General features: G+C 35.6%; 2 protein-coding genes across 5 annotated transcripts; both read left to right on the top strand.

The window, feature by feature from the left end:
* samd7 (sterile alpha motif domain containing 7) lies at positions 1 to 9,723 on the top strand. 4 transcript variants are annotated; one of them, XM_051138957.1, is made up of 11 exons: positions 1 to 342; positions 2,748 to 2,820; positions 3,867 to 3,921; positions 4,339 to 4,454; positions 4,578 to 4,704; positions 4,836 to 4,960; positions 5,058 to 5,136; positions 6,481 to 7,169; positions 7,624 to 7,745; positions 7,825 to 7,935; positions 9,149 to 9,723. In XM_051138957.1, the coding sequence occupies exons 4-11, from the start codon at positions 4,352 to 4,354 to the stop codon at positions 9,383 to 9,385; spliced, it is 1,593 nt and encodes a 530-aa protein (XP_050994914.1). In that variant the 5' UTR covers positions 1 to 342; positions 2,748 to 2,820; positions 3,867 to 3,921; positions 4,339 to 4,351; the 3' UTR covers positions 9,386 to 9,723. The 4 variants fall into 4 exon arrangements, with proteins under 4 accessions (XP_050994914.1, XP_050994904.1, XP_050994928.1 ...); XM_051138947.1 differs by lacking the exon at positions 3,867 to 3,921; XM_051138971.1 differs by lacking the exon at positions 3,867 to 3,921 and having other exon boundaries at positions 4,581 to 4,704.
* A 1,602-nt stretch (positions 9,724 to 11,325) lies between these two features.
* On the top strand, positions 11,326 to 20,456 carry sec62 (SEC62 homolog, preprotein translocation factor). Its single transcript, XM_051136634.1, has 8 exons — positions 11,326 to 11,419; positions 15,522 to 15,630; positions 15,773 to 15,878; positions 16,254 to 16,467; positions 16,560 to 16,655; positions 17,965 to 18,025; positions 18,104 to 18,223; positions 18,321 to 20,456. Exons 1-8 carry the CDS (start codon positions 11,384 to 11,386, stop codon positions 18,800 to 18,802), a joined length of 1,224 nt encoding a protein of 407 aa, XP_050992591.1. The 5' UTR covers positions 11,326 to 11,383; the 3' UTR covers positions 18,803 to 20,456.
* Positions 20,457 to 21,208: the final 752 nt, after the last annotated feature.

Raw genomic sequence — 21,208 nt, forward strand, 5'->3', positions numbered from 1 at the left:
TACATTTCAGCAAAGTGTCCCGCGTGCAGTTGGACGAGAGATCATAGTGATGTCAGGTAAGGGGGGGCTTAAGCAGGCAGATAAAGCCAAGCTAATAGAGATAACATGAATCTGTAATTAAAGGTCTTTTTTAGTTAAGACAAGGAGCTGGCACTTGTTGGCCGAAGCGTTTGTGGCAGGACTGAAGACCTGAGACTTCTGAGAGTTGTGGACTTTCTTGCTGCAGCTTTAGTTCTCATGCTCATTTTGGAATCATTTTGCTGGTTTGGAATGAATGTATTAATATTGTCATCCTGACTGAGAGTTTGGACACATTCCTAGTTCTCTGGCAGACGTTCAGAGGTGAGTCTAACGTCTCTTCATTCTTTATGGCTTTAGTCCACCCTCCACTATATGGTGTTTTGCTATTTTCTGCTGTATATTTTAACGTATAACGTATAAGGTTGATTATTTAGATTGCATTTAGCATGTTCACTATTTATTGCAGTTGCATGCAATGGTGTTATGTGCATTGCAATATTCTAACTTTCCATGCATTGCAACTAATAGCATGTGCACGTCAACATTCAATCATTAACCTTTAGCTTTATTTATTTACTTGTTAAAAAAATTACTTTTTAATTGTTTTTATGCACAAAAGAAATCATTAGGGTACTTGATACTGTTCATATCCTTGTCACTTCCGTTTACACCCGTCCTAGACTTGGATGCCTACCACTGGAATTATCCTGTGCCTTTACTGTACAAAGGAAGAATATTAGACCAGATGATTATTATCTTCTCTGCTATGACCTACCCAAATGCAAAGCTTGATTTAAGTCGTCAGCAGTTTTCCCTTAATTTATTCCTTTAATGAGATTAGCCACAAGCAAATCCATCCAGTTCAAGTCTGTGACTTGGATATGGCATCACTTCTCACACACATGCCAAAAACTGTGCTTGCTTTGGAAATATGCCTAATAATAATAATAATAATGTGCCTACTTGTATTATAATATCTGCTAGCTTACAGTTAATTTTTTTTTTTTATAACAATGTTTAAAATGAATATTTTTTATGTATGATTTAAATATGTATTTTCAAATACTACAAATGAATATGGATAATATTTAAAAATACATTTTTGCATTTTTATATGAATTTCATAATTACTCAAAATATATACACGCTTAAAATTCAGTGAATGGTCCTTAAAATTACCATGTTTTAGAGTTAAGAGCATTTTAATATATACATAGTAATTGGTACATTTAGAACTTTTATATGCTTTAAAAAAATTAAACAGTAGTTCTACCAGTCAAAAGCAAGATTTTTATTATTATTATTATTATTATTATCAATATTTAAAACAGTTGGGTACATTTTTCTCAGGATTCTTTGATGAATAGAAAGATCCAAATATCAGCATTTATCTGAAATAAAAAGCTTTTGTAACATTATACACTACACCATTCAAAAGCTTGGAGTCAGTATATTTTTTTGTTTTGAGGAAAGAAATTATAGAAATTAATACTTTTATTTAGCAAGGATTCTTTAAATTGATTAAAAGTGATGATGAAGACATTTATTATGGTGCAAAAGATTTCTATTTCATAAATGCTGTTCCTCTGAACTTTCTATTCATCAAAGAAACCTGAAAAAAATCTACTCAGCTGTATTTGCTGAATTTTTAGAATTATTTTTTGAAGGATCATGTGACTGGAGTAATGATGCTTGAAAATGTAGCTTTGATCACAGGAATAAATTACATTTTAAAATATATTCAAATAGAACACAGATTTTAAATAGTAAAAATATTTTTAAAAATTTGTTTTTGCTGTATTTTGGATCAAATAAATGCAGGCTTGGCGAGCAGAAGAGACTTCTTTAAAAGCATTAAAAATCTTACTGTTCAAAAACTTTTAACTGGTAGTGTATAAATATTAATAAATAGGCTATCATTCCTTCATTCCATATTAAATAGACTCTTCTGTGTATCAGGCAGAGTTTTAACTCGGCTGACGGTGTGTCTGCCTGCGCCACATTTACCACATAAACCGATTGTATCCCAGATTTATATCCCAAGGTGTTTTTAGGACATCTCTGGGGCTAATGGAGGCTAATAGGCTTAGCACTTAGGGTGTATTGTCCGGTATGCTTACAGGCAAGGTTTGCTGAGGGTAAAACTCTAAACTCTGGGATTACCTCCAACACATCCCTTTAAAATGCTGTATAGTCAGGACTTAGCTAATAGGATCCGAGGGGGGAATAGGGGCCCTGAAGGTAGTTTGGGGGTTGGCTGACAGCAGGACTGCACGCATGCGGGTCAGCAGATGTAGCAGGCAGACTGCTGGACTAACAGGAGGATTACAGGACTCAGATTAGAACGGCTCCTGATAACGGGTAATACGCACAGAGGCTGTCCCATACACTAGAATTTATCAAGGAATAAAAATCTGTAGATTTAATATGGCTTTTTATAGTAGTCCAGTAAGCACATTTTCACAGGTGGAAAAATAGATGCTTAATAATATATAATATATAAACACACACACACATTTTCCTAATGATCATAGCTTTTTTTTCTTTTTTTTTTTTTTTTTTTTTTGGCACTAAGTGTTTGATTACAAAATCCCAACAACTGGTTACACTACTAATTTTCAAGATAATAGCTTTAACTGGAAATCTCTACTACTACTGAGGAAAAAAGATGTTGACAAACTGGTTACAGCCTATCATTTTCTCTCTCTATGTTTTCTCAATTTCAGACGAAAAGAAACGACATTACGGAAATATCTTACACCTGAGTGAGTGAAGATAAAGCACAGGAGGAGTGAACAGGTAATTCATTGTCTGACATCTGTCCTTTATAACATTTATGTTTGAGTTCTCACAATGTTTTTATCTTGGATGAAACTTAAATGTATGTTGTTCATTTACCTGTCAAGAAAGTACTAGTATTACAGGGTAATGCTGATCTATGAGCGGCAAGAGCCAGTTGCATCAGTTGTGTCTCTTGTGTCAATACCGTATTGGCAGTGAATAGGTTCGTCAGGCCAGGTACATCATCAGTTTCGAGCTTTTTACCTTTTCGGTGTCTTAATCTGTAGCTTAATTGCGCCAGTAGGTGGTGACCATACACTGTAAAAAATATGGACGTAGTGTCCGTGACGTCACCCGTAGGTTTCTGAAGAGCATTTTTTTAGTGCGCGGGAGTCGGCCGTTGCCATCTTGGAATCGCGTCACTGCACGTCACTCCCGGATAATCGAAAATGGGCAAATAGGGGCGACGTGGGTGGAGCTGGTTGCTGGTGACAGCAGCGGCAATCCACCTGTCACTCAAGTGGCCACGCCCTAAATTATGCAGAACTTTAAGGCTTAATATAAATTAAACGGATGAGTTATAAAAAAAAATTCACCCCCTCACAGTTGACATCAAGGGCAAAATTAGCCACTTTTTGTACCAGGCTGTAAACAATTTTTTCTGCTGTAAAGTTGAGCATTTTAACATGGGGAGTCTATGGGATCGACTCCCTTTTGCAGCCAGTCTCTAGCGGCCAGTCGATGAATTGCAGTTTTAGTCACTACCGTGTTGGCATCAAGAGGAAGACCGGGAGGTTGCCGCTTGGTGGTGACAAGTCACCCTTTATTCACCTTATATTTCCCGTAAGAGTAGACGCGGATATTTTTTAATTTTATGGATCTGGCTTCCGGTCTCATCGGCGTCCAGCTATGTACAAAACAGCTCTTGCGGCTTTATATTGCAAATTAGTGTGTTTTACTGTATTATTTGAATGTATTATTTTAATTATGAACACAATGGTTTGTAGTGTAAACAGGTTTACTGTTTACTGCATATTGTAATTATTCTCATTATTTTCCTATAGCGGCTAATGAACCGGAAGTCTCGCCCATAAGTTTACTTCTGCGTTAAAGAATAAGGTAGATAGTGAATCACTGATTAATTCACTAAACACATTTGTTCAAAATGCAGATTCATTCACAAATTAAACACTTTGGTAAATTCAAAACCGCATACTACTGTTATGATTTTTACCATATCTTTCTATAGTCTACCTTTCTAAAATAGTAAGAGTAACTTGCTAGTATGCTTTCCTGAATTCACCAAAGTCCAGTCACTGAATTATCAAAAATTATAATTCTGTCATAATTTACTCTAAATTATCCCGTCATGTCGATCCAAACCTGTATGCATTTGTTTCATCTGCTGAACACAAAATAAGGAAATTTGAAGATTGTTGATTAACACAGAGCTTCAGTTTTTGCTGGATTCCATTGTATTTTTTGTCCATACAGTGCAGAGTGCTTTTTTAATGTGCTAAATTTTCTTATATTTAGGAGAGGCAGTGTCATGACCCCACGTGAACAGCTAAGGAAGATATCAGCGCTGGGAGAGCAAGGCGCTCTAGATGAGAAACACTGGTACCGACTGGTCAATGGAATGTCTGCTGGAGGTGAGAGTTCATTATGGAAGTGCTAAACTCACAGAACACTTTAACCAGAGCTGATCACAACCATGGCTGAGAAAAAGCTACTATAGGCTACTGACATCTGCATCTGTTTCCCTGTGTGTGAAGCAGAGTTACGGCAAAGGCAGGAGCTCATGATGAGGAACCAGATGGCCATGGCTCCACAGATCTTGGCTCAGGGGCAGCAGAGACTGCAGGGTGTGCCTGCACAGTTTGATCCCCGCTTCATGGAAAGGTCTGTTAGAATGAACTCCAAAACAACCAAGACAGTAGTTTATAATTGTTAGTGGATATTTTAGGTTCAGTTTACATGAGCATATTACATGAGCTGGATTTTAATGATGAACGTATCTTCTTTATCTGCAGGGAACTGGTGCCACCCACTGAAATGGTATCAGCTGATGCTAGACAAATCCACATGGGTGCCCACCTCGGCCCACCTCTGCCCCCAAACTCCAATGTTATTCCAGGCAGAGGATTCCCTGGCACAGGTTAGAATGAAATTATATACTGGTTAATTGTAGGGAAGTACAGGGGAAGCTCAGTGAGTAAGAACAACCTAATTTTAGAATTTTTTCCATTTTGCAGGATACGGCTTCCTTCCAACTGAATCCATGGAGACGGTTGCTAGACGACAAGAGTTAATTCACAAACAGAACATAGCCAGGTAAATTTAGGTCTATTCTATACTTATATTAAATGGGAGCTTAAAGGATTATTCATTTTCAGAATAAAGATTTCCTGATAATTTACTCACCACTATGTCATCCAAGATGTTCGTGTCTTTCTTTCTTCAGACGAAAATAAATTACAGTTTTTGAGGAAAACATTACAGGATTTTTTCACCATATAGTGGACTTCAGTGGTGGGTAACAGGTTTCAATGCAGCTTCAAACAGCTCTACATAATCCCAGCTGAGGAATAAAGGTCTTATCTAGTGAAATGATCGGTCATTTTCTAAAAAAAAAATAAATAAATAAAAAGATATATATTTTTAACCACAAATGCTCGTCTTGCACTAGTTTGACCTCACGCATTACGTTATCACGCACACTTGACGTAAGTGGAAGTTCTGACCCAAACACCCTTTACAAAATAAGGTAAAACAATGATTTCAGAGGATTTTGAAGTTGGAGGAGAAAATTAGGAGTTTTTCGCCCTACCCCACCTTTTTTGATCTGAAGTATACAGATGAAGAACTAACCATGTGTGAGTATTTCAGTGTGATTACATAATGCGTGAAGACACGCATGCGCATCGCAGAGCTAGTGCAAGATGAGCATTTGTGGTTAAAAAGTGTATAAGTTATTATTAAAAAAAAAAAAAAAAAGACAAATTGTTTTGCTAGATAAGACTCTTATTCCTCAGCTGTGATCGTTTAGAGCCCTTTGAAGCTGTATTGAAACTACAGTTTTGACCTTCAACCCATTGGCCACCACTGAAGTCCACTATATGAAGAAAAATCCTTGAATGTTTTTCTCAAAAAATGTAATTTCTTTTTGACTGAAGAAAGAAAAACATGAACATCTTGGATGCCATGGGAGTAAGTAAATGATCAGTAAAATATTATTCTGAAAGTGAACTAATCCTTTAAAGGAGAAGTCCACTTTCAGAACAACAATTTACAAATAATTTACTCACCCCCTTGTCATCCAAAATGTTCATGTCTTTCTGTCTTCAGTCGTAAAGAAATTATGGTTTTTGAGGAAAGCATTTCAGGATTTTTCTCCATATAATGGACTTCATTGGTGCCCCGATTTTGAACTTTCACATGGGTTTAAAGCAGATTCAGTCAGATGGTCAGTTGTTAGCCAGATGGTTCATCTTACCCACTGACTCAGGTCAAATGTTGTTCACCTCTTAGGTGGTTGTCTTGATTTATGGCTGATAATGATTTAAAAAAGACCTTTTTAAAATCCCTATGAGAAAAATGAATGGAAAAATACTTCCAGAACTACCACCACTAAAAAAAGTGGACATGCACTAATTGTAAATTATTTTTTTTAATGAGGATGGAGATGAATGCTATCCTGCACCAAAAAGAACTGGAGAACGCCCACCAAAAGGGTCTTATTGGGATGGAGAATCCCATGATGTACCAGGGCATCCAACCCAACCCAATGGCCTTCAGAGGACGCCAGCGACTCCCAGACAGTCATGATGTATTCGTCCATCGCACTGCCCTTGAAGACCTGCATGCTAACAGTATCCTCATGTCAAGCCCTTACCCTCCAATCAGCTCACTGCAAAGGGAGCGGGGACGCAGGACCGGCAGAAGGACCGCCAATCATAAAAGCTCAGACAGCAACATCACTCTCCCCAAGGGCCAATCAGAAGAGAAAAACATCGAGCAGAGCCCAGGAGCTGCCTCAGGGGAAGAGAAGGAAGTTGAAGGGAAAGGCGAAATGAGCAACGAGGCCACCACCAGCAAACCACACCAAACCAAAGTAGAAACAGAGCTGTCCTCTGGATGTAGTAGGAAGGGTTTTAAGGAAGGAGAGACAGCGATTCGCAAGGCGTGTATTAGTGGACAGGAGGGATGTGCGGAAGTCACCAACTGCAATGCTAGCACCAGTGACAAAGACATATCCAATCCTTGCTCGGCTTTCCAAGAAAAGTTTCTGTACCCATCTGCCACTGGCCCACTCACAGGGATGCCCTACATGCTCCCCGTGCCAGGAAATGGACTTGTACCACTTGGTGTGTGTTAGTTTGAGTTTAACTGTGTTATTTTAGTATTATTTATATACTCTTATAATATTAGACTTTATTATATTTTGTTTTCATTTTCATTTTAGTTGAAGTTTTAGTAACGTTGTTATGTGCTTTTTTTATTTTTTTATTTCTGTTTTTGTAATTTTAGTACTTAAACTGAAAATATTTAAACTAATTATTTCAGTTAGCTGCCAATATAATATTTTATTTTATTTATTTATTGTTTTATTTTATTTTATTTTAGCTTTATTTAAATTAATAAAAACAATATATATTTACAGTTTTAGTTTTAGTCATCAATACCAACATTGGTATTTAGCTGTTTGTTAGGCTTGTTTTGTTAGCCCTTATACATTTCTTTTAAGAAATATTAATGCATATGATGCATTATGGTCAGAGTAACCTATTATTTTTTTTCATTATCTTTATTTTCATCTAGGACATCCTAATATGTTTCTTAATGGAGAGGAGATGTCTTCATTAGAAGATATTCGCAAGTGGTCAGTTGATGACGTCTACAACTTCATCAGTGAAATACCAAGCTGCGCTGAGTATGCACAGGTAATAAAATTCACAAAATCACAAAATTCATTATAATTCTATAGCTTCAAGTCTTAGTATTTTGTGTCATACATTGCAGACTTTTAAAGACCACATGATTGATGGAGAGACGTTACCTCTTCTTACAGAGGACCACCTTCTGGATACACTTGGGCTAAAACTTGGGCCTGCACTCAAGATACGATCACAGGTAATCACCATCTTTAGTACTGACCTGAGTAAGATATTTCACGTAAAAGAAGTTTACATACTGTCCACAAGAGAAAATAAAAGTTGAATTTATAAAAATGACCCTGTTCAAAAGTTTACATGCACTTAATTTCTAATACTGTGTTGTTACCTGAATGATTCACAACTGTGGGGTTTTTGTGTAGTAATAGTTGTTCATGAGTCCCTTGTTTGTCCTGAACAGTTAATGCTGCTGCATGCTGTTTTTCAAACAAATCCTTCAGGTCCCAGAAATTGGTTTTTCAGCATTTTTGTGTATTTAAACCCATTCCAACAATGACTTCATGATTTTGAGATCCATCTTCTCACACTGAGGACAACTGAGGAACTCATATGCAACTATTAAAAAAGGTTCAAACCCTCACTGATGCTTCAGAAGGAAACATGATGCTTTAAGAGCCAGGGGTGTAAACTTTTGAACAGAATGAGGATGTGTACATTTTTCTTATTTTGCCTAAATATCTTTTTTTTTTTTTTTTCATTTAGTACTGCCCTTCAGAAGCTACAGAAGGCACTTGCATGTTTCCCAGGAGACAAAATAAGTTAAATTTACCCTGATCTTTAAATTCAAAAGTTCTCAACCCCGTCTCTTAATGCATCGTGTTTCCTTCTGGAGCATCAGTGAGTGTTTGAACCTTCTGTAATAGTTGCATATGAGTCCCTCAGTTGTCCTCAGTGTGAAAAGATGAATCTCAAAATCATACAGTCATTGTTGGAAAGGGTTCAAATACACAAAAATGCTGAAAAACCAAAGAATTTGTGGGACCTGAAGGATTTTTCTGAAAGAACAGCGGACAGTTTAACTGTTCAGGACAAAGGGACTCATGAACAACTATCACTAATAAAAAAAAACACAGCTGTTGATCATTCAAATTACAGTATTAAGAATCAAGGGGGTTTGAACGGGGTCATTTTTATAAATTCAACTATTATTTTCTCCTGTGGACCACATGTAAATGTCTTTTATGTGAAATATCTTATTCAGGTCAGTACTAAATAAAAAATAACATGCATTTTGGTAAAATAGTTAACATTTTGCAGATTCTGTATGTAAACTTTTGACCTCAACTGTAAAACAAAAAATACACATATATGACTGATTACCCTCCAAGAGGTCCTTGATCTTCAAAAAGTCATCTGATCTAGCTCATAATTTTTTTTTGTTCTCTTTTTAGTTGTCCCGACGGCTGGGTAACATGTTCTACAACATGATGAACTTGCCTCTCCCTGTCTCTGGTCTGCAGCCTCCACCTGAGAAGAGCGGGGACAGATCATCAGACATCAGCTCCCCCCTCAACTGCAACAGTGTGGAGCTGCTCAGCAGCCCCAGAGACACAGAGGCTCTTAAATCTACAGAGCCTGTAAGTGAAGCTGATAATCCCTCACCAACCCAGATGAGTGAGACCACCTAAAAGAGCATGCAGAACTGTTGGACTTATTTTTTTACCTCAAAATTTGTTACTGTTTTGACACCTAATGCAAAAGGTAGACAGGCACTGACATTTCTAGAGTGAATATCATATATTTTTAAATATTCATTACAAATGTATTATGCAATAAGGTCAGAATGTGGTCTCCAACAGAGTTAGATTTTCCAGTGCTGGGATTTTTTATATATGTATATTTTGTAATATGTTAGCAAATCAATTACAGCTCATGTCCTTATCATTACAGACTTTTTTATTGTAAAATTGTTTTTTGGTTTTTACTTTAAACTGGAATTATTCTGTATTGTCATGCGTTGTTTGCTATGGAGAAAATAAAAAGAATTACTCCTTTGGTCTTTGTTTGATTCCTTTGATATGTTACATATACAGTATACAGTATATATATATATATATATATATATATGAAGAGTTCAGATGCAAAACCAGCTAAATCCATCTGACGTCTTTCTTTAAAAAATGCATTTTTTATCAGGCTCAGATGTATAGGTTTCTATGTAAGTACTGGTACTTCTGATTGGGCTGAGGCTGGTATTTTAGTGAGTTTGAAGAAAAAGTATTTGATGGACGTATAATATGTGTCGAGAGCATTCACTCAGTATCATTATCTCATTTTTGACCGAGATGGCTTTTAGCTGGTTTTGCATCTGAACTCTTCATATATATGTATATATATATGAATATATAATACATGACTTTAATTTAGTTTAAATCTCTGATTTGTGTGATTTTTTTGAAATTGTCTAGCAATAAATATCAAATCAAATGTAGCTTAAATATATATATGCTGTATATATATACACAACCAGTCAAAAGTTTTTGAGATTTTAAATGTTTTTTAAAGAAGTCTCTTCTGCTCACCAAACCTGCATTTATTTGATCCAAAATACAGCAAAAGATTTACTATTTAAAATGACTGCTTTCTATTTGAATATATTGTAAATAGAAATAAATAAATAAATTATTCCTGTGATCAAAGCTACATTTTCAGCATCATTACTCCAGTCTTCAGTGTCACATGATCCTTCAGAAATCATTCTAATATGCTGATTTGCTGTTCAAGAAACATTTGTTATTATTATCATTATTTATATAATTAATACAGTTGAGTACATTTTTCTCAGGATTCTTTGATGAAAAGAAAGATCCAAAGATCAGCATTTATCTGAAATAAAATTATTTTAAATTTTAGAAATTAATATTTTTATTTGGCAAGCATGCCTTAAACTGAGCAAAAGTGATGATAAAGACATTTAGAATTTTACAAAATGTTTTCAACATAATAAAAATAATACATTTTTTTGAGCAGCAAATCAGAATATTAGAACGATTTCTGAAGGATCATGTGACTGGCGTAATGATGCTAAAAATCCATTCCATCCAATCCATTTTTGCTGTACTTCGGATCAAATAAATGCTGGCTTGGTGAGCAGAAGAGACTTTAAAAAGGCGTTAAAAATCAACTTTTGACTGGTGTCAAACCTTTGAAAGTGTATTATTAAACTTAATATATTTTGCATAGATAGACAGATAGATAGATAGCTCTATTTTTAATTATAGTACTTGTGTTTTGTGTTTTTAATATTTTTTTAAATATATAGCTAAAATTAAGTAAGTTTTTATAGATTTTATTAACGTTTATTTTATTTCAGGTTTTATAATCAGCTTGTTTCAAATATTTCTTCTCAGGTGTCAGACTTTTAAGAAACAATAAAGCTGTTAGATGTGTGAGTTATGTTAATTTTACGACAGCTCACACTTCATCTAACGAATAATTAATAATTCTCACAACAAAACGCATCGACGCAGTTTGTGTGCCTCACCTGCACTTCAGATGGCAGTATTCATTCATTCCGATTTTAATTTGCCAAGCGAAGAAGTGATCACGGGCTGTTCGAAATATCGCGAGACTTCCCTCCCCACTCCGTTCGTGACCACGTCAAGGGAGCCCAGAAGTTAGAAATCATGGCGGAGCGCAGGAGACACAAGAAGCGAATTCAGGTACCGAATTCACGTAACGTTTGCCATTAGAGGCCCAATCATATATCGCTGTTTAGCATAGAGTCAATTCTCGAGTTAGTGCTTTGTTCGACCCAAAATACAATAGTACTTTGATCCGTTATTTTTCCAGTGCTCTCAGATAAGGGAGGTGGATTATTTGTTAGTGCTGGCGCAATTTTTGCGCCTCGCTTGGATAATGCATTGTGTCTTTTGTCAGACATCTAATCATTTATACAGTCGCTCGATGGATTTGATGTGAGCATGACCTGATTTTGATGTCTCTCCCCTGTGAAGATGAGTCTGGTGGCACAGCTGATGGAGTTGGCCATCTTAGCTCGGCACAGACTTTTCGCTTTGCAGGCTGTTCTCTTTAACCAGCTGCTGCCTCATATGCTTCACGAATTTGGTCATATAACCTCCATAACGCAGCACTTCTCATTTCCAAATTTGTACCCATGTCTAGGGAAATTAAAGGGGCATATCACCCATGAATAAAAATTATGTATTGCTCACTTTCATGTTTTTTTCAGTCTCATTTGACTATTTTTGAGTTAATTATACAAAGCTTGTCACTATTTATTTTACCTGTATGAAAAAGAATGCATTAAAAGTAAACAGTGACTGTCAGTCCTAACATCTTATATATAAATGCCCACAGGATTTCCGTCTTAAGCCATTCTCCATCATTTAAACATGTTTACCATCCTAAATATGCCAATCAAAGTGCTACATTGTGTGCATCAGCCACTAGACAGCATTTTTGGGCATTGTAGTCAGAATTGATCATCCTCAAAAAACGTTGTGTGGGTTGACTGCTCATTTGGTTTCAGGACACAGTTACTGTTTGTTCCTGTAATAAATGTGGTGTTATGTAAAATCAGTGGAGGTTTGAGTAATGACGTGTTGTCTTGATAAGAGAGTCGCTTTTCGTGATCCTTCCAGCGTGTTTGTTAGTTTTTGCTCTTACGCAACAGGTTGAAATCCACTGTCATTGCCGGTCAGTTTTTTCGCAGTGCATAAACATGTATTCACCGTTTGAGCCAAGTAAATTTAAAAGGACACATTCACACTCTTAAGTTATAGATGAAAAATCCTACGTTGTTTTTACCTAGCATTAGGAAACCTAAAACAAATCTTTGAGCCAAAAACGAGACCAAATGTGACCCTGGACCACAACACTGATAAAACTGAGATTTGAGATAATTTTGGGTAAATTGTTTTTAAAATTTGAGATTTATACATCATCTGAAAGCTGATAAATAAGCTTTCCACTGGTGTATGGTTTGTTATGATAGGACAATATTTGGCTGAGATGCAACTATTTGGAAAAAAAAATCAAAAATGGAGAAAAGAGAGAGAGTTCCTCTCTGCATATCACTAATCAAAAATTAGGTTTTGATATACTTACAGTAAGAAATGTACAAAACGATCTTTACTTAATATCCTAATGGTTTTTAGCATAAAAGAAAAATTGATCATTTTGACCCATACAGTGTATTTTTGTCTATTGCTGCAAATATACCCATGTTACTTGTTTTGTGGTCCAGGATCACAAATAATGTACTCCTGATTGTTTTTCTCTGTAAAGGTGCCATTTAGATCAAGTGTTAATCAGATCAAATGTTATGGTCTGTTATTAACACAAAATAAGATTTTTGAAAGCAAAGTTTTTTTTGTCCATACAATAAAAAGTCATTTGTATCTACAACATTCTTCAAAACAATCTTGAAGTCATACAGGTTTTAATATGACATGAGGGTGAGTAAATGGTGACATAATTAGCTTTTTTTGGTTGAACTATTCTTTATGCTGTTTATCTGAAGACCAGCCGTCACTCTAAGACCACCAAACCTTATCTGATAACAAAGCCACATGCGGTACAAGACAAGTTATTGTTTACCAAGGCTGAGTTGAGACAAAATAATCAGTAAACATTTGGCTGACTTCCTTCACACAATCCAGAGGCATATCAGGCAACCTGCCAGTAACTCCACACCCAAACAAATACCATTTTTATATTGTCTTCATAAAGATGATTCTGAGCAAACAGAGTATGACTGAAGGATTGTGGGGCTCACATTCTCATACTAAGTTATGTCTGGTAGTCATTCATTACTCCAATAAATTGTGTCTTTATAGCCTGGCTTATTGTCTGGATTTGTGAAGGTTTTTTGTGTATAGTGTGGTCATATAATACTATAAGTAATGATCTTTAGCTCAATAAAGCGGGTCAGTGAGGACTCAGTGTGTCCTCAGCGAGTCTGAATGGAGACTGTAATTTCAGTATATAGATTACACAGCACAGCACATCAGTGTGTGGTGAGCTGAGGCTTTTAATTAGTTCGCATTCACTGATTAGATGACCGACGAGAGTCCTGCTGCCAGTGCGGGAGATTCATTTCAAAGCTTTTCAGCGGGGTTAGCTGGATTCCTGCACTGTTGTTATCCTACATTCTCTTGAATGTCATTTTTCACTGGAATTAAGGCCTTGTAGCCAAAGGGACAAACCAGCTTTTTGTCAGACGCTTGGTTTCTGTTGTATCTATTAATCTTGGCTTATACTATTAATATCTAGGTCCTCTCCCATGGTGAAGTCTCACTGGTCCAGAATCATGCTCTACATAATAGGGATGCAGATATTAAACTCTGATTATTAAAAGATGATTATTATTTTCATGTTATGGTCATATTACAGATTCTGTAGTATTTTGTTTAAAGGAATAGTCCACCCAAAAATAAAAATTCTGTTATTAATTATTCACCCTCATGTCGTTGCAAACCTGTAAGACCTGTCAGAACACAAATTAAGATATTTTTGATGAAATCCGAAGCTTTCTGATCCTGAATAGACAGCAATGCAACTGATGTGTTTAAGACCCAGAAAGGGAGTAAGGACATCGCCAAAATAGTCCATGTGACGTTAGTTAATATTATGAAGCTATGAGAATACTTTTTGTGTGCAGAGAAAACAAAAATAATGACTTTAATCAACAGTTTTATAAAATTGAATCACTGATGACACATGGACTATTTTAACAATGTCCTCACTACCTTTCTGGGCCTTGAATGTGTCAGTTGCGTTGCTATTTAAGCAGGAACAGTAAGCTTTCAGATTTAATCAAAAATATCTTAATTTGTGTTCTGAAGATGAACGAAGGTCTTGCGGGTTTGGAACAACATGAGGAGAGTAATTAATGACAGAATTTTCATTGTTGGGTAAACTATCCCTTTAAAGTAAATAAAAAACACAATTTATACTACAAGTGAATCTGGGCGTCTCTACATGTACTGGATGAAAAATGGATATTCATTTTGCTAAAGGCGACATTTAACGGTGTTATTAAATTATTAGTGTAATATAAAACTGAAAACGAGCATGCACAATTATCAAAGGTTTGGGGTTGGTAATATTGTGTAAATGTTTTTGAAAGAAGTCTCTTATGTTTACCAAGGCTGCATTTATTTGATCAAAAATACATTAAAAACAGTAATGTTGTGATAAATGATGACAGTTAAAATGGGCATTTTCCATTTTAATGTATTTAAAATTTTAATTTTGCTGAATTAAAAGTATACATTTCTAAAAAAAAAAAAATCTTGTTAATCCTACATTGTTTTGTTTTTTTATCAGTTGCTCAATATTATCCAATGGTATAAATTAAGAAATCACATTAACACTTCACAATAAGTTTCATTAGTTAACATTAGTTAAGTACATTAGTTAACATGAACTAAGGATGAGCAATACTTAATAACAATGTTAATTGCAGCATTTACTACTGCATTATTAAATTCATAAGTTGTTTTGTTAACATTAGTTAATACACTGTATATTCACATAAACAAACAATGAACAACTGTTTTTTTTAATTAATGAACCATTGCTCGTTTATGTTAGTGTAATACAATAACAAATGTTAACAAACAACGCCTTATTGTTAAGTGTTAACCGGTAACCAATATTGCACTGAATTTACAGGCATTCCTACTGCTTAGCAGTATATTAAATGTGATCTAATTGCATATTAATCTGGGTCCATTTAGATAATCAGCAGATAAGTTTTATGATTTCATGATCTTTAATATCTTTTTTATTTTTCAGGAGGTCAGTGAACCTACCAAGGAGGAGAAGGCGGTGGCCAAGTACCTGCGCTTTAACAGCCCCACTAAATCCACTAACATGATGGGACATCGAGTGGATTACTTTGTCGGTCAGTGCACTCATTCCTGCCCTGCTTTCTTCTGTTTCCTCCACATAGGGGTTATAGGTTTTGAGTTTTGTTTAATTATTTTAGTTTTCAATGTTCTGCCTTTTGCTGTCATTGAACCAAGTGTTTGTTTTCTGCTCATCAGCCTCTAAAGCAGTCGACTGTCTGCTGGATTCAAAGTGGGCCAAAGCAAAGAAGGGCGAGGAAGCTTTGTTCACAACCAGAGAGTCGGTGGTGGACTACTGCAACAGGTAAATCAAGCCTTTTTCTTTAATTTCATGCGATTTCATTAGTATTTGTTACTACAAAGCTTATGAAAGTCTTAAGTGTCACATGATCCTTCTTTAGAAATCATTCTAATATGCTGATTTGGTGCTTAAGAAAGAATTCTTTTTATTATCACCAATGTTAAAAACACTGAGATTTTCTTTTCAGGATTTTTTGATAAATGGAAAGTTCAAAACATCAGGATTTACTTTAAATTTTTTGTAACATTATAAAAGTCTTTACTGTCCATTTAATGTGTCCTTGTGGAATAAAAGTGTTAATTACTAAAAAAAAAAAAAAATTGAATGGTCGTGTATATGTCAGTCACCCACTAATTTCTACTGTCTTGCTATTCACAGGCTCCTAAAGAAGCAGTTTTTCCACCGAGCCCTGAAGGTGATGAAAAAGAAGCCAGAAAAGGATGTAAAGAAGGAGAAGGAAAAAGAGAAAGAAAAAGACAAAGAAAAAGAGAAGACTAAAAGTGACAGCGGCAAAGAAGAGGAAAAGAAAGGCAAAAAGGACAAAGACAAAAAGAAGGATTCTGAGGCTGTGGACACTAAGAAGGAAAAAAATGTATGACTAGAACATCTGACAGGATGAGAACACAAATAAGTCTTGTGTATCATGTGCATATCATGATTCTTATCTCGTTTCTGTGTGGTTAGGATGACAGTCCAGGATCTCCAAAGAAGAAGAAGGATGTGAAAAAGAAATTCAAGCTGGAGCCTCATGAGGACCAACTGTTCTTGGATGGCAATGAGGTCAGGATGAGTTTAGAAAATCATCTAACAGTTACTTGTAAATATCATAGGTTTTGCTTGATGATCAAATGTCATAAAAATAATTGCTATGAACAGTTTAACTGTCTGCTTTATATGGCATACAGTGTGACTTTAATATTCATACACGTAGTAGAATTTTGTTCACATTGAACATGGAATCAAATAATAAAATGTATGATTAATAATATTTAAGATTTTGTAAACTACTGCACAAGGGTACCATAGTGTTATCTTGGTAATATTTATACACTTGTAATATTTTGAATTACCTTTTATGTCTGTTTTTATTTTTTATTTTTTTCAGTTTTTTTATATTTTTTTCACATTTAACTTATTTCAGTTAGTTGTCAAGTCAACATTTCTCATTGTTTAAGGTTTTTTTTTTAAGCTGACATTTTATTTTATATTTTATTTGTAATAGTTTTAGCTTCAGTTAACAATGTCAAACACCAGTAACAATTTTATTTTAATGCTTTAATATTTAATAATAATAACAATCATTATTTTATAATCTTATTATTGTAACTGTTGTATATATTATATATATATTTGCTACCAGTCAAAAGTTTTTGAACAGTAAGATTTTTAATGTTTTTTAAAGAGGTCTCTTCTGCTCAACAAGCCTGCATTTACTTGATCCAATTTCTTTGGGAAAGAAATTATAAAAATTGATACTTTTATTTAGCAAGGATGCTTTAAATTGATCAAAAGTGATGATAAAGACATTTATAATGTTACAAAAGATTTCTTTTTCAGATAAATGCTGTTCTTCTGAACTTCTAAATAAATTAGAAAAATTCTACTCAGCTGTTTACAACATAATTTTTTTTGAGCAGCAAATCAGAATATTACAATGATTGAAGGATCATGTGACTGGAGTAATAATGCTAAAAAGTCAACTTTGAATATCAACATTTTGATTATTGTTTTTGCTGTACTTTGGATCAGATTAATGCAGGTTTGGTGAGCAGAAGAGACTTCTTTAAAAAACATTAAAAATCTTACTGTTCAAAACTGGCAGTGTATATATTATAACTGCTATTATTTTAAAAATATCATTTATTATTCACACTGATGTTTTTGGCCAACCTGAATATTATATTATATTATATCACAATATATTACATTATGTAATATTATATTGTATTATGTTATATTATTGGATGAGTGTTATGTTGCTGTGGTGATTATTAAAATAATTTAGTTTTTTATTTGTCATGATTTGTTCACTTTCACATGTTTTTTTTTTGTTGTAATTAAAAAGTTATAATATTTGTCTTCCCTACAGGTTTATTTTTGGATTTACGATCCAGTCCACTTTAAAACTTTCGCCATGGGTTTGATTCTAGGTAGGTTTTTTTTTTTTTCTCCAGTTTAGCCTGACTGTCGTTTCACTGACTGATTCAGAGGTTTGTGTGCGTTTGCAGTCATTGCCGTCATCGCAGCCACTTTGTTCCCGCTGTGGCCCGCTGAGATGAGAGTTGGTGTTTATTACCTGAGCGTGGCGGCAGGGTGCTTTGTCGCCAGCATACTTCTCCTAGCCGTTGGTATGAGTTCTAGACTTTCATATGTTGTATTATACCAATTTCACATTACAGTCTGCATCTTCTGTGTTCTTATATTTCTCATTTTCCTTTGGTTCAGCTCGCTGCATCCTGTTCCTGATCATCTGGCTAGTTACCGGCGGCCGTCATCACTTCTGGTTCTTACCCAACTTGACAGCCGACGTGGGCTTTATCGACTCCTTCCGCCCCCTCTACACGCACGAATACAAGGGTCCGCGCTCCAGCTCCAAGAAATCCAGCAGCGAGAAATCCGACAGCAAGGGTGCGGATTCCAGCAAAGCGCAGAAATCAGATAGCGAGGACAAATCGGACAGCGAGAAGAAGGACGGCGACGACGAAGAGGACGAAGACGATAATAAAGAAATGGAGGCGAGTGAAGAAGCAGGCGCAGAACGTCAGTCGGACACAGACAGTGACAGACGAGAGGACGAAGGGTCGCAGCACAGCAACGGCAACGACTTCGAAATGATCACCAGAGAAGAGCTGGAGCAGCATACGGAGGAGGAGGAAGACGACGAGGAAGAGCAAAGTGAGACAAAGCCCTTGACTGTTGAGACATAAACGTTTTTCTCACGCCTGCACACACATACTCCCATGCTCCATGTGGACCTGCTGACGTACTTCTGTCATGTTCAGAAGATGTTTCCCATTTCTGTTCAGGCTGAGATCTTCCAGACAGGCTTAAAAGTTAAACGAGAGCAGGAAACGGCTATGATGACAATGAAAATATCACAAAGGCTGTTTGGTTTCCCTAAAATAATGCTTTCCCCACTGTGGATGCAGCAACGCAAGTCTCCCTGACCCCTGTGTTTCTCTGGTTCACTTCTATTTCTTTTGCTTTCATCTTAACTTTATCTAATGTCAAGTATTTTGTTGTATAAACATGTCGGATTGGTGAACTTCCACAAATGAAGGTTCAATATCCAAGATTCAAAAGATTTCATTTCTATTGTACCATTACATTGGATCATTTTGGACGGACCAACATATTTTGTCTTAGATACCTAATAAGTGTTACTATCTATCGTAAATCTCAACGGCACTTGACCTTTGACATTTCTGTGTGGGCCTCTGGGAGATCTTGCTTGGTTTGAGATGAGAGCTGTAATTTTGTGCACTTGTGAGACAGTCTGCCTCATACATTTCTGCAATCACATTTTGTGACCCTGATGAGAAATAGTCCTTGTTAACGAAAACGGAGAAGTGAATAAATCAGCCAAACAACTGCATTCAGAAGGGGAAACGACATCCACATTTGTGCCAAATGATGAGGGATATTGATGCTTTTTTCATACACATTCAAATTATGACCAACGTCCAAACACGTCATGCCGTAGCTCGCATTCGTGCATCAAAGCCTCTGGTTTTCCCATCTGGTGTTCAAACTCTGAGGTACTTCCCCGAGGGGCTGTGGTCCAAATTAGCCTGTTAGTTAGTTCGCGTTTTAATAGGGCCGAGGTCCAATACTATCCTTCTGTAGGGTTGCATACTATTGGCTAGAGTATTATTTTACATTAGCTGTTTCTTTGACTCATACTGAGGATGATATTTAAGAGATAAAATACAAATGTATCATTTATATATGGATTCTATAAATCTACCAGAGATGTTCATGCCAGCAGTTCAAGTTCAGCATGAACTGTACTCTATTTTATAATGTCAAACACGCAGGTTTTTCATTTGACTGCATTTTGTACAAATACTAAAACCACCAATAAATGTTTTCAAGATGTTGGAAAGAGTTTCTGGAGTTCGAATGCAGAAAACATCTGAATTCTGTTCATCTGCAATGCTTTGACACTAGTGGTTATCAAATGCGCACAAAGGTGTTTTTTCTATATTAAAAAACGGAGAACGCTTGTTTAAGCATCCCTTGAAATTCACGGTCATCTCAAGTTCACAATGAGCAGGGAAAGCCCTCGTGCCCGAGTGAACGTCTCTCTTTCTTCAAACGCTATGAATCTTTAATCATGTCTGTAAGTAGATGATCTTGTTGGTCACACTTAGTGTTCCTGTAGAAATGCTATGTATGTCCTCAATATTCTTTGTCATTGACTTTGAAGACCTGGATATACTGGGCATGACACCGTGTGTGTAACTAAAGACATTTGTATTTTCTTTCTATGGAACTTCGCTCACCTTTGTTTTTGTCATGTTGTTTTTATGAGATAAAGATGCTGATATGCCAGATGAATTTTTTTTTTTTTTTTTTTTTTTCAATTGGCAATTTAATTAGCCTTCGGCTGTCTGTCATAAAATGTGTTGCATCATTTATACAAACAAACAGAAATCCCATCTTTTTTTGTGTGTGTGGTCGGCATCTTCAACTAACTAATCGTCCGTATTTGGATCAATGTTGAGGACTGTCTTTTTGCAATATCTGGAAAATAATTTAAGTGTCTGTCAGAAACTATATCTGTATCCTTTCATTGCAATAAAAATATAGAACACAAGCGATTTGCATTGTTTTGTTGAAAAACGTAAAATTCATTTTTTTTAGTTTATCAAATATTTAATGCAAGCAAATATATTTACTTGTTTTCATAAAATATACTTTATATTCCATTGTTCTGCAAACATTAGATTACAGGCATGCAAAAATGAAAATTCTATTAATTGCTCACCCTAATGTTCCAAACCGACAAGACCTTTGTTTATCTTCGCAACACAAGTTAAGATATTTTTGATGAAATCCGAGAGCTTTCTGACCCTGCATAGGCATTAATGTAATGTTAATTACCAAGTTCAAGGCCCAGAAAGTTAGTAAGGACATCGTCAAAATAGTCCATCTGCCATCAGTGGTTCAATATGAATTTTATGAAGCGACGAGAATACTTAACGATTACGACGGATACGCTGTTTTTGTTCAAATCAAAGCGTAAATTTACGTAGAAAACTTATCCGTGTGGTACGGCTGACACAGAACGGCGTACGCAGATTGCGTCCAGCGGATATTCTCCGAAATGG

Source organism: Labeo rohita, chromosome 2 (assembly GCF_022985175.1).
Source record: "Labeo rohita strain BAU-BD-2019 chromosome 2, IGBB_LRoh.1.0, whole genome shotgun sequence".
Taxonomy (NCBI): Eukaryota; Metazoa; Chordata; class Actinopteri; order Cypriniformes; family Cyprinidae; genus Labeo; species Labeo rohita.

What these genes read in the sequence shown, in the direction of transcription:
- samd7 (XM_051138957.1), top strand. Translation starts at nt 4,352, where the DNA reads ATGACCCCACGTGAACAGCTAAGGAAGATATCAGCGCTGGGAGAGCAA. An exon ending in AAATGGACTTGTACCACTTG is followed by an intron (nt 7,170 to 7,623) that starts GTGTGTGTTAGT and finishes ATTTTCATCTAG; the next exon opens with GACATCCTAATATGTTTCTT. An exon ending in CACTCAAGATACGATCACAG is followed by an intron (nt 7,936 to 9,148) that starts GTAATCACCATC and finishes TTCTCTTTTTAG; the next exon opens with TTGTCCCGACGGCTGGGTAA.
- sec62 (XM_051136634.1), top strand. Translation starts at nt 11,384, where the DNA reads ATGGCGGAGCGCAGGAGACACAAGAAGCGAATTCAG. An exon ending in GACACAAGAAGCGAATTCAG is followed by an intron (nt 11,420 to 15,521) that starts GTACCGAATTCA and finishes TTTATTTTTCAG; the next exon opens with GAGGTCAGTGAACCTACCAA. An exon ending in GTGGTGGACTACTGCAACAG is followed by an intron (nt 15,879 to 16,253) that starts GTAAATCAAGCC and finishes TGCTATTCACAG; the next exon opens with GCTCCTAAAGAAGCAGTTTT.